Below are 17,391 nucleotides of genomic sequence, written 5' to 3'. Positions count from 1 at the left end.
TGGACTAGAAACAGTTCCAATGGTGGAAAGACAGGAGGCAGAGCTAGAGGTCGCAGAGATGAAGATGCTATGGTTCTCTTTGGGAGCGACCAGGATGGATAGGATCAGGAGTGGGTCTATCAGAGGAACAGCACATGTTAGATGTTTTGGAGAGAAGGTCAGAGAAGCAAGACTTAGATGGTTCAATCATGTACAGAGAAAGAACAGTGACTATAATGGTAGACGGATGCTGGAACTGGAGCTGCCAGGTAGGAGGTCTCAAGGAAGACCAAAGAGAAGATTTATGGACATAGTGAGAGAGCATATGAAGGTAGGTGGTGTGAGAGAGGATACAGAGAAATGGGTTGGATGGAGAAGGTTGATTCTCTGTGGTGATCCCTGAAGGTAAATGCCGAAAGGAGAAGTAGTTGTGGATAAGTGTCTATATAATGTAAGTGACTATGTATATATAGATATAGATATAGATTGCATTTTCCCCCCATGTCTGTGTGGGTTTCCTCCAGGTAAATTGGAAACATTTTTTGGGAAAATTGTCCCAAATAACTGAGTGAGTGAATGTTTATTTGTCTGTTTTTGTGGCCCAGTGATTGACTGGCGACCAATCCAGAGTGTGCCCCGCCTCTCGCCGATGACAGCTGGGATACGCTCCAGCATCCACTGCGAATTTAAAACCATGTGGCATGTCCCAAAACAAAAATAAACGAATGAATAAACAAACAAACAAACAAACAAATAAATAAACAAATAAAACACGTGTAGACAGAGAAATGATCACCACCTTTATAATCTATATCAGATATGTTTGGGAAAGAGGTGGCAGTAAATCGACATAACAATACAATGCTTGATATGCAGCTGCCCGGGTACATCCCTCGTGTTCTTGTTGAACCGTCCGCTCTGTCCACGTTCAAGAGTTACAACTGTAAAAAAAAAAAAAAAACTTGACGACGGTGACAACAACTAGAGTTTAAAACCTTCGGCTGTGACATCGCGGTAGTAAAACCCCACTTCACGTACGCATATGCGCAATATACATTCTGTACAAAATAATCACACGTAACAAAAAGACATCAAAACGAATGAATACTGTTTGTTCTCTTCCGACGCCACATGAAACAAATGACACATTTATCCTTTTCAGTCGGCCTTTGTGAAAATGACGGGTTGATTGTGGCGGACGCCGACCCATTACGGCGAGAACGAGACGCTCGGGGTGCGTCAGCGGGATCCACCTGTCAATCACCCGTCAGTGGAGGCCTCTTAGGAAAAGACGAGGATGCGTAATCTCCATGGCAATGGATTCATTGTTTTTTTTCTTGTTCTTTTGCAACGTTTACCTCCGAGCGCCTGGTTTGCTAACCAGCATATTGAGTTTAACGCCTTTACAACCAAAAACTCAAAATTTTCACGTTCCTGTATGCCCCGTGTAACGTTTTTACATGATATCCTTCCGATTGAAAACAGAAACTCGGACCAAATACCCCCTGAAATACCGAATGAGTCCCGAAGAGCCGTGAATTATGGAGGAAAAAAAACTAGGAAATACAAAAGCAATATGTTTTCGTGCTGGATTTGTTTTCCAATTGGTCATTAAGGCAAGATGTAAAGTTTGGATGGCAAAAACTTTAAGTCATCAATTGGGCGAGTTCGCTTTGGCGGTGGGACTCTCAACGACTCTTTTCTGTTTTCCGTTAAACATTCAGATAAAAGGCCACGCGGTAACATCGGGGAAAAAAAAAAAGTAAACGTTCAAAATGGGAATTCCCAAATTGCGGATTCTGCGCTAAGTTCATGGCACCGAGGATCCGAAGAGGCCGGACCGATCGGGGGCTCGGCGCCAAATAAGCTGTCGCGGTGCATCCAAAGATTGTCACGGGTCACCGTTGGCTTTTTCCCAGGGAATCGGAAATGAATAGACGTACTTTGCATTGCACTTTACTGCTGGAGCCCGGAGGTGCCGGTCACCCCCCTCAGCTCCAGACACAACATTCCCGGGTTATTCATTGTCCTGACAGTCTATAAGTCTTATGATAGAATGCCCTCTGGTGGCAATATACTTTAAATAGGTCTAAAAAGTAAATGGCAGTATTTCATGTTAAAGTCCGAGAGGCTCTTGGGAGCAGGGGAGGCGGCGCCTCCTCCCGTCTGACGTCTTTCCTCATTTAAGGAACATCCGTTCGGTATCTCTTTCCAGCATCCGGGCGTGACTTCTTCGTGACTTCTTCTTTTCCCGGAAAGCTTCCCTCGCATCTCTCTCAAGTCTCTCTCATCTCAAACCCGTGAGCCGCACGCATTTGGCCGCCGACAATAAATAATCCGAGGAGTCAACGCTCTGTTCTTCTGGATCCGTGCAAAAATGTTTCACACCGGAGGCCACTTATGACAGAAAGTGTTAATATAGGCTTAAGTACATATCGTGAGGAGGGAGCGGGAGGATCCTGCGGGTATCGGCGGGAGGGTCGGAGACTTCTGAGTGCTGGATGGCTCGAACTGACAGCGCAAGAAACTCACGGACGATGAAATCTGGGGAACACAAGCACGCGGCATTACGTCGTAATTACATGCAACACTTGTTTCCTGAGTGTATTACTTCATTCGTGCATTATTCATTATCGGCAGTCTCGATAAGACAGAATGCACGCACAAGCCATGGCATCATTAGGATTAAGATAAAATTCTTGCATGATATTATAGAGAAATATATTGTACATGATAGTGAATTTAAATTCAACTATGGCACTGAGATCAATATTGCACATGACGTAAAAAGATCATTTATGTTGTTTAAAATAGTATTCCTAAGTGGGAACTAAATGTGGCGAATTAACGTTACCTTCCGGTGCAATCGCTTTCCGTCGTTCACAATCACGCAAAACGACTATTAGGAATTTCACAGATGAATTTGTGAATAACTGTATCTACGTTGTTTCATTTTCGCAAAATCTAAAGACGGTTGAAACCGTGCTTATTATCTTTTTGGCTGATATCTACGGAGGAGATATTGATCGTCTCATATTGAATGCAATCTCCTGCGTTTTTAAGTCAAATGGAATATTATGCTGGCAGCCTTTTGGATATCTGCGAATAATGTATATTATTCAGACAATAGATTCATAAAAATGCATCATAGAAGGATTCTTCTTTATGTGTTTAACTGGCCTCAGGAATTTTGAGAATTTCCACTTAGCGGCTAAATGGCAACGGCGGAAAGTTTATGGTTTTACACTGTGGCCGGAGTTCTATACAGAATAGAACGAAATACTGGAAACTTTGCGAGTACCTGGTGAAGTGTTTGCTGTCCTCGTGGACCTCCATCTCTCGACTTTTAAACTCATTCAACTCCTTGCGGATAGCAGCCTGAGGGGGGCAGCACACACACACACACACACACACACACACACATATACGCAATGGTTAACACACACTTAGCGGTGGAAGGCCGCCTTTCCGCCTTCCCAGCTAATCAACTGCTGTATTTTCTTCACACATCATGAGGTTTGCGGCTCAGACCTAATGTCCCTCCTCACAATCTTTCATGCAAATCCTCATAAGGGTCCCTCTGTTATGTTAGACCCAAGGATGCTCAAAGGCTCTCCCTCTCCCTCCCTTGCTCTCTGCATCGTGGACTTTTTGAACCCTTTGTGAACTCCCCCTGCAGATTCGCGCAATGGCGCCAACTCCACCTGAGGGAACAACGCCGTGAATGCAAATGCGGCGAAAATCCCGAAGCTGATGCGCCTTTATCTGTTTTTTGATTACGATCGAAAAGCCACGGCTACGTCAACTCGAAACTTTTCTTGGAGTTCGGGGTTCCGCATCTCAGACGAGCTCCTTTTCTTGGCAGGCGTTTTGAAAAAAACGTTCGAGCCGACGAAGCACGAGTGACATTAGCGACGGTCGGATGAGTCCTATTTCCTGATTTACATTCGGGACTGTACCGGGACTCGGCCGTGACACTCTGACCGAGCAGATACGTCGCTGGTGGCGTGATTTGTGGGGTCGCGCCGAACATCTCGTCTCGCGACATCGCTTTGCTCCTGGAGAAGCGACGCCTGTGGTTTGTTTTCAGAGATACAGCCTGAGCCAAGCAACGGGGGGTGGGAGTGAGGGAAGTGGGTTAGGGCTGCAGAGCGGGGAAATCCACAGGAATAAAAACAGGAAAAAAAAAAAAAAGAATTTTTTTGGACTATAATCAAATTGCTTTCCAAGCGAGGAAGCTTTAAAAACTACCGCAGTGGTCACATATTCCACTTTTCCTTCCTCCCCTTTGAACAACTTATTTACAACAGAATGATTAGATATGTGAGAATAGTATATATTTCCCTGGACATGTTGTATGTGATCATTTATAGGGATAAGCTTTGGATTTTTGGGGTTCAATAAGTAAAATAACAATTTTCCTTTATTAATTCCCGTGGGGAAATTCGTTTCTCTGCAATTAACCCATCGTGGATGAACCATGAGCAGCAGCTTGGCGTCAACCAGCGCCAGGGGAGCAGTTTGGGGTTCAGTGTCTTGCTCAACAACACTAGGAGGACACAAAACGGGAATTTTCGGTTCCAAAGACAATTGCTCTACCTCCTGCGCCACGCCTTCCCTGCTGTACCGCGGATCAATATTGCAATATCGAATAAATTCCGCCCCAAAGCTCTTGCTGGGTGCTGAGCCGCCTCCTCGACTCACTCTAGATCAGGACTCATCTTGGGAGGAGATGAGACGGCTTACAGAGATGAGGTGGGAAAACTGTCAGCATAGCGCTCCAGGAATAATCTCATCCTCAATGTCTCCAAGAAGAGGGAGCTAATAGTTGATTTCAGGAAGAGGAAATTGGATATTTAGCCAATCCTCATCAATGGAGATATAGCGGAGAGGGTCCCAGACTTTAGGCACCTGAGGCTACATTTCCGAAGGATACTTCGGAGGAACAACCTCACCAAGAAGTTGCTCCTTTTGTATCACTGTGCTGTGGAGTCTGTCCTGAGCTGCAGAAAGAAAGGCACTGCAGAGGACCATTAACGCAACCCAAAAAAAATAACGTTCATCCTGTCCCATCGCCTGAGGATATCTATAACACCCGCTGCGTCAAGAGAGCCCTCAGCATCCTCGGGGATCCATCCCATCCCGGCCACCACCCATTCCAACTGTTGCCCTCAAGAAGGCGGTTTAGGACAATCAATGCAAAAACAAACTTACTGAAAAACAGTTTTTACCCCAGAGCAGTCAGCGCACAAAATTCAGCACAACCCTGAACACTTGAAGAAAGCAATAAACCCTATAGAAAGCAAACACCTTCATACCTACTGTTTTTTTGTTTCCAATTTTCACCTTTTTACATTTTTTTTCCACATATTTAGCAATTCTTCTAGATGTTATTTTACAATGTTTGTCTTATATTTTTTTCTGTCTTGTGTTGTTGTGTTGTGTCCTGCCTTTTAAGGTTGGTTTGTGTCTGTTTTCGATTACTCTAAACCTGAGAGCTGCTATCCCCAAATTCCATTGCACTCTGTGAAACAACAATAAAAGTCTTGAATCCTTGAATTAGCGTTCACTTTTTAAAATTTTTCTTTCACAACAGGGTTGGAAACGTCAACTCTCTGGTCGCTACCCACTATTGACCCTGAGTGTGAAATATGAAGGGTGGCTCTTTTCTGAGATTTAAAAACTTATCTGTGGTTTAGCTACCCAGCACTGCGGGGATGGAGTTGCTCTTTCGCTTTGAATCCTCTGAATCCACAAACCAAATGGCCGTGAGATTCCGTGGCTCAGTTTTGACCGGGAAGTTTTCCAGCACCTTTTTCCACTTGACACATTGTCGCCAGGCAACAGTCTGAGCATGTTTAGCTTCCACTGGGGGTTTCTTCCGTCATAATGGGATGACACTTGCTCAAGCTAGACATTTTTTTCCTGTCCCAGAGGAACGTGAACTTGTCCATAACAAGGCTGGTATGCACTTCCACACTTGGCCTATAGAGGGCGCTGTCGACACAGATCTTTGCACAGTGCGAACAAATATACGGTTAGGCCCAGAAATATTTGGACAGTGACACAATCTTCATGATATGGGCTCTGCATGCCATCAAATTTGAAAATAAACAACTACAGCGGAATTGAAGTGCAAACTTTAAGGTCTAATTCAAGGGGTTGAACAAGAATATGTGATTAAACATGTAGGAATTGTAGCGATTTTTTCGACAAACGCTCCTCATTTCAGGGGCTCAAAAGTAATTGGACAAATAAACATAACCCTTAGTAAAATGTTACTTTTGAATATTTTTTCAGAATACTTTGCAGGAAATGATTCTGTGGCTGTCTTTAGTCGTTGCTTGTTTGTGGATCTTTCTGTCTTAAATTTTGTCTTGCGCAAGTAAAACGCATGCTCGATGGGGTTGAAATCTGGTGATTGACTCGGCCATTGCAGAATATTCCACTTCTATGCTTTAAAAAACTCCTGGGTCACTTTTGCAGTATGTTTTGGATCACTGTCCATTTGTACCGCGAAGCGCCGTCCAATCATCTTTGCTGCATTTGGCTGAATCTGAGCAGAAAGTATATCCCTATACACTTTAGAATTCATCCGGCTGCTTGTCTTTTGTCACATCATCAATAAACATAATTGATCCAGTGCCATTTGATGCCGTGCACGCCCTTGCTATCACACCGCCTCCGATATGTTTTCCAGAAGATGTGGTGTGCTTTGGATCATGAGCTGTTCCAATTCTTCTCCAAACTTTCTTCTTCCCATCATTCTGGTACAGGTCGATCTTAGTCTCATCTGTCCAAAGAGTGTAGTTCCAGAACTGCGCTGCCTTCTTCAGGTGATTTTTGGCAAAATCAATTCTGGCCTTTCTATGTTTGAGGCTGATTTATGGTTTGCACCTTGTGCTGAATCCTTTGTATTTACTCTCATGACGTCTTCTCTTTATGATATACTTAGATACTTATACAATTCATCCGCCACTGTGTCTTCTGTGGACATCCAGGCCTTTTTGAGTGCCCAAGCTCACCAGTGCACTCTTTTTTCTCAGAATGTACCAAACAAATCCTAACATTTCTGCCATCTCTCTGATGGATTCTGTCTTGGTTTATTTCATCTCCATTGAGAGCTCCTTTGACCGCATGTTGACTGTTCACAGCAACAGCTTCCAAATGCAAACGCCACACGTGGGATCAACTCCAGACCTTTGCACTGCTAAATTCATGACAGGTTACTGAGAGAAGAGCCCATGTAGCCTTGTTATGTTTTTTGCAATTGTCATTTTACTTTTGGTCCCTTGAAAAAGAGGCGGCTATGTATTGAACAACTGTAACCCCTAAACCCTTGCTCCAATTTGGATGTGAATACTTTCAAATTACAGCGTCTGCACGTTAGGTCTCTATTGCTTATATAATTGTATCCTGAATATGTGTTTGTAAACAGCTAAAATAACAACACTTGTGTCACTGTCCAAATATTTGGACAGCGACGAAAAATCGTCAATAGCAACATACCTGATATCCGTCTGGTCCACAAAACGGCAATCTAAAGAACATGACTGATTTTCACATCTTTACACTTTCGACTTTCAAAATACATATTTTATTGCCTGTTTACATATTGTATAGTTATTTTATTGCCTATCTGTATATTTTATATATATTGTCTATTTTGTACAGTTTTATATTAGTATTGTCCAGGACTACAGATGGAAATTAGCTATGAGCTACATCTCTGCCTCTGTGCTTAATGTAATTGTACACTGTCCTAATAAACTTCTAAACAAACAAACAAATACAACTTCAATCCAAGTACACGAGAACGATCTTCTCTGTTTGTGAAAAAGGACGACGGTGGGGACAGAAACATCTCAAAGTGTCAGAGGTTTCCGTAGGAAACATGCCAGCGAATTCAAGAAGGCAACAACAGAAGATATTTTAACGGACATTTAAAGCCCGATCAGTGACAGTCTGAGACGTCAGGATGTGAGCCGGTTCAGATTTATGAATCACCTTCAGATGTGTTGTCATCACATTTGAAAAAGCTGATTATACATGATTAATAGAGGAAATCTAATTATACAAAGACTTGATTATATTACATTAATTAAGTCATTCATTATCTATACCACTATGAAGGTTGGTCACGGCAAGACACAGTATATGTGTGTGAATAAGAGGGACCCGGGTGGAACGGTGAGGCTACAGGGAGTGAAGATCAAGAAGTTGGAGGATTTCAGGTACTTGTGGTCAACAGACCGGAGCAACTGAGTGTGTGGAGTTAAAAAAACAGGTTGAAGCAGGTTGGAACGGGTGAAGAAAAGTGTCAGTGGTATTATGCAATAGAAGGATATCAGTCAGAAAGAAAGTAAAGGTGTACAAGATAGTGATGAGACCAGTGCTGCTGTATGGACTAGAAACAGGGGTCGGCAACCCGCGGCTCTTTCATCTTTACACTGCGGCTCCGAGTGGCTTGGGAAAATAAATTATAAATATTTAATTTAAGTATATTTCATTTGTGTTAATTCCTCTTTTTAACTTTTAGTTCTAAGTTGGAAGATTATTGTGATCTTGAAATATTAAATAAAATCATATTTATTATTTTTTGCCGCTCAAAATAACGTCACACTCGCGGAAGCCGGTATACCAGGTACCCGGTAAAATAAATATTTATGAAGATATTTTGCAAATATTTATTTTTCATTGTTTAATGGCACAGTGATTTTTTTCCTGATTTATTCTTAAAATTCAGGTCAAGGCTCCGCTGAACGCTCTGAAAGCCCAAAGCTCAAAATGAGTTCATTACATATATAAAATTTAATTTTCTCCGTAATACTTTGTGAATTTCAGAAGTAACACACTACACGCTTGTTTATACAAAGTGTAAAGGTAATAAAAAGCAATATATACAGTTGTACCTTTATTTTAGACGTCAAAAAGTAATTGCGGCTCCCAGTGTTTTCTTTTCCGAGGAAACCGGGTCCAAATGGCTTTTTGGTGTTAAGGGTTGCCGACCCCTGTCTTAGGGAGTGTCAAGAATGGATAGGATCAAGAATGAGTCTATCAGAAAAACAGCACAGAGAAGGTCGGAGAAGCCAGACTGAGATGGTTGGGTCGTGTACAGAGGAGGGATAGTGAATATATTGGTAGACGGATGCTGGAATTGGAGCTGCCAGACAGGAGGTCTCCAGGAAGACCAAGGAGAAGATTTATGGACGTAGCGAGAGAGGATATGAAGGTAGTTGGTAGCCGAAAGGAGAAGAAAAGATTATCTACACCGCTAATCGCTGATCGTCGCTTGGCAAGACACCATGGACCAATCACAGGGCCACATGTTGAGACATACAAGCATTCACTCTTTCATTCGCACGTCATATTGAAACATAAAACCATTCATTCACTCATCCACATGCCATATGGACCACACAGCTTTATAAATGAAATAATATACAGACGTACAAACATTCGCTCATTCACAAATCATACAAAGACATACCACATTTACACACTCATTCATGTTAGATAGACATTCAACCATTCACTCTCTTATTGATATTTCATAAAGATATATAAGCATTTAATCACTCATTTACACATGATACTGAAATGTACAACCATTCACTCTCTTTCCTATGTCAGATAGACTTACAAACGTTTAATCGCTCATTCATACATCATATTGAAATGCACAACCATTCAATCACTTATTAATATGTCAAATACAGACACTCACATATTCATATTATATAGATAATCGACAATTCGTGTCAAACTGAAACATTCACACATAATTCACACATAATAATGAAATGTGCAATAATTCACTCGCTCATTAAAACATCAATTAGACATAGAAACATTCACTCATTCATCCACCAGCCATGTAGACCATACAACCATTCACTCTCTTAACGTGTTGTACAGACATGTAACCGTACGCTCCCGCGTTCACACATCACATTGAACCGCATAACCATTCACTCATTCATAAACATGTCAACAACATTCACTCGCTCATTAACATTTATTTACTCAACCACGCACTCTTATTTACATGTCAGATTGAAACATACAACGTTCACTCACTCATTCACATACGGCCATTTAGACATCATAAAGACACACAGCCCTTCCCTCATTCATTTCACACTATTTAGTCATCGCAATCAATGACAAATATCAGATTAAATAATACAAATAAAACAAATAATACAGACCTTGTCGGCAGGGGTGAGTCGCGTCCAGGGCTTGTCGGCCCGCCGGTCATAGTCCTTGGCATCGGTGACCTCCACGTACTCATTAAAACGCAGGATTCTTCGCGCAACCAGCTCCGCCACCGTGGGCCGAACACTCAGCTGCACGCACGCGGAGAAAATTCTGCCGTCACATTATTGCTACCATTGATTGCTAAAAGAAGCGTCTGACATTTGATTTCTCAGCTGACAGACGCTTCCAGATACGTGTCTCCACTAGATGGACCACTTTCACAGCTTCTGAGCTTGGTTTTCACGTTACCTTTCTGGAGAGCCTCCTCTTGATCTCCTGCTTGGCCTCCTGCTCCTCGGCCTCGTTCTTCTCTGCATTCGGGGGAAGCGAGGGAAACGTTTAGCACCGACCTGTGGCCACGACAGGCTTTCATTTCCGCCATTAATTGAAGTTGATAAAATGAGTGCGACTGGATTGCATGATATGAGATGTGCATGTAAACAACTGGCGGCTGTGAGAAGTCTTAGAAAGACTTTATAATACATATAAAGTATTATAAAGTAATACCCTGACTATTCATTCCATTGTGAAACATCAATGTTTTTCCTATTTGCAGGGGTTGCCACAGCCAATCATCTTCCACCATCTATCTACATTATTAGCCTTTTTTTATGTGGTTTTACTTGGACAGGGTCACGTTTCCTTTGCACATTCTACAACCATCTACAAAGATCTGTATCCGTGAACGTCATAAAAACATTTTAATGTATTTCATCGTATATTTTTGCTGTGTTGGGTCATGCTTATGTCTTTTTTTTAATTTTATTTCTTTCGGGTAACATTAAAAGTCACTTGAAAACTGGATCACGGAAAGCAAATTTAGGAATTAAAAAAAAAAAAGAAAATGCGTATTTGACGCATGAAAATCCTCCACTTAACTCTTCCAAACCAGGACTTATGTTTGGTCTGTGCTATTAAAATATCATGGACCGCAATACGCCTGGTCATATTAGGCCACTGAAGGAGACACATGTGAATAAGACATATCTGTCCCATCTATGCAACTGAAGGACAGATTCGATGATAAGATAGTGGTGGAATTAAACCTCGATGCCAATATTGCGTTGCGTGCATGCAGAACAGACAGCATTTAATTTCTGGGCTGTCCTGCAGCTCATTATATAGCCAGGCAACGTACACGTGTTCTACTTCTAAGACTATATAGTTTAATAAGGTTAAATGTATTAACCCAGGGAAACAGTATCTACGGTATCTGCAATTTAATGGATATAACCTATAAAACAAAGATGCTGACTAAAGCATATTCAGCTGCAATGAAAGTCAAAATAGTATAGTTTATTAAACCAGTATCATATGGATTTGTACAGTATATATAGAGATAAATACAATGATGCCTCGCTATAACGCGGTTTACTTTTCACGATATCGCTACTTCACGGATTTGCATCGTGCATTGTGCTCTGCATTCTGATTGGCTAAAAAGTCACTCCGCTTCTTCTCTACCTGTGCGTCAATAACGTTTAATATGTACATATACATAAAACAGCCAAATTTACATTACGTATGTGCAAATTCTCTTGCAATTTCGAGTTTCTCTAAAACCCATAATGTTGACAAAACGCTCTGGATCAACAAAAGCACCTTGCAGGGCCCAAAAGGCAGCGGAAGATGCTATCTATCGCAGATAAAGTTAAACTTCTGGACATGCTAAGGGAAGGTAAAAGCTATGGGGCTGTAGGTCGGAATTATGGAATTAATGAATCTTCCGTTCGTTCCATAAAGAAGGAAGAAAAAAACATAAGGACAACAGCAGCAATAAGTTTCGCAGCAGCAATAAGGTGGCGGTGGGCGGTGCTAATCTCCGAAATTTGAAGCCTTCTGTTCACATTGATGATTAAAATTATTATTTGACAGTACAGTACAGAAGTTATTTGTGGAAAAAAATGTTTCTAAAGTACAGTACTTTTATTTGTGAAACAAATGATTGAGCCTGTAAAATGGTTTGTTCTTTCTTTTCAATGTATAATAGAGCATTTAATTGTATAATAATTGTAAAAAAAAAAAATTAAGGTTTTCTACTTCATGGATTTTGCCTATGACGGGTTCTTGTTGGAACGTAACCCCCGCGAAAAACAAGGGTATATGTAATATTGATGCTTCTCCGACAATCATTATATTTTCAAGGTCAGACAAATAGCTATTTTCATTTTTTTTGGACACAATCTTTATTCATTCTATTTATTTGTTTCGTAATAATTGTTTTCATCTGCGGAGAAAACCTCAAAAAAGTTGTCGTAGCTGCACACCAGTTTGTTGTGTTGCCTCGTGAGCGGATCAAGTTTCGCAATCGTGAAAACAGCTCCCGATACTTACGTTTGAGGATGTTCCTCTGCTCCAGTTCTTCCGTTGTGGGTCTTTGGCTCAAGCGTCTGCAATCATAAAACATTCCTCAATAGCTGGGATTCATCTATTCATTCATTCACGCCTTTATTATTGACACCGCTTATCCTGGACTGGTTGTCGGTTGACCACATATGGAAACATGCAACCATTCATTCTCTCATTTATATAGAGACACACAACCATTTATTCTCTCATTTAAAATTCACAATGTGATATAGAGTCAGAAAACATTCACTCTTTCATTCATGTGTCATATAGAGACGAATAACCATTCTCTATGTCGTTTTTATAGACTCATACAACCATTTACTCTCATTTATACATTACATAGAGTCATGCAATGTTTACTCTTTTATTCACGTGTGATATATGTCAGTGGTCCCCAATCTTTTTATCGTCGCAGACGGGTCAACGCTTGACAGTAAAACTGAGGATGGGGGAGGGCTACATGTAGATTGTTTATATCGTGACTATAATAATAAACGTGAATCCACTGTGTACTCGTATGCAACTTTATTTGCAGCTTCCTCGTAAAATTGCGCCAACTACATAACATGAGTGTAATGAAGGCATCATTGCCTCATTGTCGCATATTATGCAGAGCGGCCTGGTCCGTGGGAATCACCTAGTATGATAAATCCACATTTCACATAAAACTCTCGATATTGTTTGTTTAAATCTTTCTCTTTCTCTGAAGTTTCAGGCTCTTCTGTCTTTTCACTAGACCTTTTCCCCTTCGAAAAGAAACTTTCCGTCCGACGTCTGTTGTTTAACTCATTTTCCTAGATCGCGGTTAACATTATTGGCGCTCAAGTGACCTAGATATTCCCGTCATTTTTTCGAAATAAAAGATTTTTCAAAATTTGATTTTCCAATCAATCAATCAATAAATAAAAATTTGTAGGTAATTCAAAAATAAAATAATAATAAAAATAGATAAATAAATCAATAGATCAGTTAATTAATTAAATGGATAAACAAACTAGTTAATTAATTAATTACTTAATAAGAAAATTGCCAGTCACTAAATTGTTTACAATTTAAATGAGGATAAAATAATTTATGACATAAATGCTGAGAAGTAACACCCGATCACATTTTCACGGCATGCTCCTGTGTGTGTGTGTGTGTGTGTGTGTGTGTGTGTGGGATCCCACCTGACTAGTTTGCTGCCTATCTGCTGCCGTAGCTCGTGTCTCTCCGTCTCCGAGCTCCGGGGCAGGATGTTTTTCTCTTCCAGCTCTTTCTTGCTAGGCCGGTTCCCCAGCTTGATGTTCAGTGTGTCTTTCCGACGGATCTTGTTCGCCAGAGAGCCTGCAGGCATGACACAAAAAAAAAAACAAATCAGTGAAGCGCTTGCAGCCTACGTGTTGCTTTGAGAGTGGCGTTAGGGCCAAAGAGCAGGTACAACACGCTGACACAGGATGAAATGAAATTGTGCCGAATATCAAAATACACCTGTGCTGTTCTGCAGTGACTCGAGACAGACAGCTAGAGTTTGCAAAACGCTTAGCATGAAATCTCATTCATTCATTCATATCTATGCAGCTTATCCTAGCTGTCACTAGGCGTGAGGCGAGGTTCACCATGGACCGGTTGCCAGGCGATCGCAGGGTTGCATATACGGACATATGACCATTCTTTTTCTCGTATGTGATATTGGGAGATACAGCCATTTATAGACATGACCATTCACCCTCTCATTCAAGTCTTACAGAAAATGCAACCATTCACTCTCTCATTCACAATGAATATAGAAACATGCAATTATTCACCCCCTCATTCACAACTAACATAGAAAGATGCAACAATTCATCCTCTTATTCACACTGAAGATAGAAACATGCAACCATTCACCCTCTCATTCATAATTATTTTGGAAACATGCAATTACTCACCCTCTCGTTCACAATAAACATAGAAAGATGCAACTATTCACCCTCTCATTCAATGTCATGGCACTTAAGGGTCTCCAATGAACCTCCTGCGTGTTTTTGGATTGTGGGATGAAACCCATGTAGATGCAGGGGGGGAACATGCAAACTCCACACAAGAATCAGAACTGAACCGGGGACCTTCTTGACCTCTGCACTACCAGCTTCAACACTAAGAAGTTTATTTGCTATGCACACTATAAACGCTATGCACCATCACGTCGGTCCGACAAAAAAAAACTTTAAAAAAAGTCGATTTTTGCCCAAATCAATCCGCAACGGCAGAACCGGTTACAATTTTAAAAACCGATCCGCAGGTTTTGAAAGCAACGTGAGCCAACAACTGAGAACCCAAATAAGAGAAAATAATAATAATCAGCCAAGAATCAGTGTGAAAAGGAAGGAAATCCCATAATTAGAGAAGAGAAAAATGTGAAAGTGTTGGATTCTCGCCTTGTGAGGTTTCTGGAATAAATGTGGTAAAATCTGCGAGGGTTCCACAACATACTGTTGGTGTACTCGTCGTCCTCCTCCTCTTCCTCCTCGTCACGATATCGGATCGGCCCGTCGGAGTCGGAGTCGCTGGTCTGGCTGTCCCTCGTCCTGTCAGGGATGACGGTCACCTCGGATCTCTCCGTGTTGACGCGGAGCCCCTGCGGCGCCGCCTCCGTCGACCTGCCCGACACACCGGCGATAGATCGGCGTGGGTTCGCCTGATCGACCCCTCTGCGGGTTCGAACCGAAGAGAAGGAAGTCCCAAGTAGAAAAATCGGGATTTACCTTGGACAAAGCTCCACGTTGGATTCCACCTGTCCGTTTTTTTCCGCCTCCCCGACCTCGCCCTCGACCGCCGCCCTCCCCCGCTGAGAGCCGCCGTCAGTCTCCCCTTCTGTGAAGGAAGTGTCCTCCGTAGCAGCATTGACATGAGGACAGTGATGGCGGGGCTCTGCGGGCGAGGCCTCCTTCCCGACGGGTGCTGGTTTGCCCTTTGGGCCGGGCCAAGCATCCTCCGCCTCCGGGGTTTGGCAGGGGCCGGATTGGGTTTCCGTGGAAACGGTCGAGGGTTTGGACTCCCCGGGCCGGTCTAGAGTCTCTGGGGAAGATTTGGGAGGCTCTGAGGAGGTCGGCTGATTGTCCGCCTTCCGGTTGGTCCGCGCGTTTGTCCCGTCGGCCTTTGCCGGACGAGAGCCGGACGCGGGTTTGGTCGCACATCCGGTCTTCTTGGGATGAGATGATTTGACTGAAGAAAAGAAGCAAAAAAACAACAATGATGAAAAATTACAATAACTTGTATCAAATAAAAGGTATCTCCGCCTGTGAAGGTCCGTCCTTTAGGCAACCAGGAATTTCCTTCAAATATTGAACAACCTCTTCAAAAACCTCTCATAGTTTGGTTGTTTTTTTTTAATTTAGAAATTTCAAAATTCAATTCAAAATGTATCTCTATATTCATTATTCATAAAACATACATTTCGAATGTGCTTTTTCCCTGGAGAGGTATTTGGTTGATTTTTTGAACAGCCTCTTCAAAAACCTCTCATTTTTTTGTTGTTTTTTTTTTTTTATTTGGAAAGTTCAAAATTCAATTCAAAATGTATATATCTCTATATTTATTATTCATAAAACATACATTTTGAACGTGCTTTTTCCCTGTAGAGGTATTTGGTTGATTTTTTTGAACAACCTCTTCAAAAACCTCTCATTGTTTTGTTGTTGTTTTTTTTTTTTAATTTGGAAATGTCAAAATTCAATTCAAAATGTATATATCTCTATATTTATTATTCATAAAACATATATTTCAAATGTACTTTTTCCCTGTAGAGGTATTTGGTTGATTTTTTTTGAACAACCTCTTCAAAAACCTCTCATTGTTTTTTGTTTTTTTTAATTTGGAAATTTCAAAATTCAATTCAAAATGAATATATCTCTATATTTATTATTCATAAAACATACATTTCGAATGTGCTTTTTCCCTGTAGAGGTATTTGGTTGTTTTTTGAACAACCTCTTCAAAAATTCAACCTCTTCAACCTCTTTGTTTTTTTGTTTTTTTTTTTAATTTGGAAATTTCAAAATTCAATTCAAAATGTATATATCTCTATATTTATTATTCATAAAACATACATTTCGAATGTGCTTTTTCCCTGTAGAGGTATTCGGTCAATTTTTTTTGATTGCTTAGATAGTGGTTGTGTAATTTACTGTGATTGTGTCTCTATTTCTATCGGAGGAGGGGGGGGTTGATTAATTTTATCAGCGTAGCTGATCATTTTCAGACTGTATTAAAAAATTTTCAGGACACAGTGTGATACACGCAGGGCGCTGCTATGGCAAATTTTGAATATCTCATAAACACGTATTTCATTTAACCTTTTACTGCTGAGCTCCTGGGAAAAAAAATGCAGTTAAAAAAAAAACAAAAAAAACAAAAAAAACATAAAATAAATAAATTAAAATTAACTCAGCCAGAGGAGTACGGAGAATTATTAACACATGAATGAAACACCTTTTGTGCCACTTTGCCAGTGAGCGCTAATTAAATACACAAAGGGCTTCATAAAAGACTGCATGACTGTCACATGCAATGTTTTGGGCTTTGCATAGTTTCATAATGCTGTAAGTTAAACAAATACACACACAGACAGACACAAGGAAACGATCATGCCCTAAAATCATGCCATTGGCCAACACCACATGAGTCTCTGAGAGCCCATTTTATTAAAGAGCGACCACACGGAGCTCGGGGTCATCATTTTCTCACACATATTTAATTTCTCCTTTCTCAGAAGCTGGTAAAAAAAAAATGGCATTTCTGCAGTGTCTCCTAATGAGGCAGGCAATGGCACTTCAGGAG

At 41.1% G+C, this 17,391-nt stretch overlaps 1 protein-coding gene across 5 annotated transcripts in view; it reads right to left on the bottom strand.

Moving 5' to 3' along the window:
- Nucleotides 1-765: 765 nt before the first annotated feature.
- The window catches only part of phactr2 (phosphatase and actin regulator 2), a 49,744-nt gene continuing 33,118 nt past the window's right edge, over nucleotides 766-17,391 (bottom strand). For all 5 annotated transcript variants that reach the window (XM_086172244.1, XM_086172267.1, XM_086172260.1 and 2 more), the window contains 8 exons: nucleotides 15,318-15,777; nucleotides 15,046-15,212; nucleotides 13,761-13,917; nucleotides 12,574-12,629; nucleotides 10,489-10,550; nucleotides 10,191-10,328; nucleotides 3,281-3,357; nucleotides 766-2,523 (listed from right to left, as the gene is read on the bottom strand). In XM_086172244.1, coding sequence (XP_086028370.1) covers nucleotides 2,508-2,523; nucleotides 3,281-3,357; nucleotides 10,191-10,328; nucleotides 10,489-10,550; nucleotides 12,574-12,629; nucleotides 13,761-13,917; nucleotides 15,046-15,212; nucleotides 15,318-15,777 — 1,133 coding nt within the window. In that variant the 3' untranslated portion in view covers nucleotides 766-2,507. The remainder of the gene's footprint in view (nucleotides 2,524-3,280; nucleotides 3,358-10,190; nucleotides 10,329-10,488; nucleotides 10,551-12,573; nucleotides 12,630-13,760; nucleotides 13,918-15,045; nucleotides 15,213-15,317; nucleotides 15,778-17,391) is intronic.

This window comes from Fistularia commersonii, chromosome 2 (assembly GCF_037954325.1).
Source record: "Fistularia commersonii isolate RoL2024-O1a breed Wild chromosome 2, RoL_Fcom_v1.0, whole genome shotgun sequence".
Classification (NCBI taxonomy): domain Eukaryota; kingdom Metazoa; phylum Chordata; class Actinopteri; order Syngnathiformes; family Fistulariidae; genus Fistularia; species Fistularia commersonii.
Note: the sequence above shows the minus strand (reverse complement) of the source record. Positions and strands in the feature narration are given on the sequence as shown.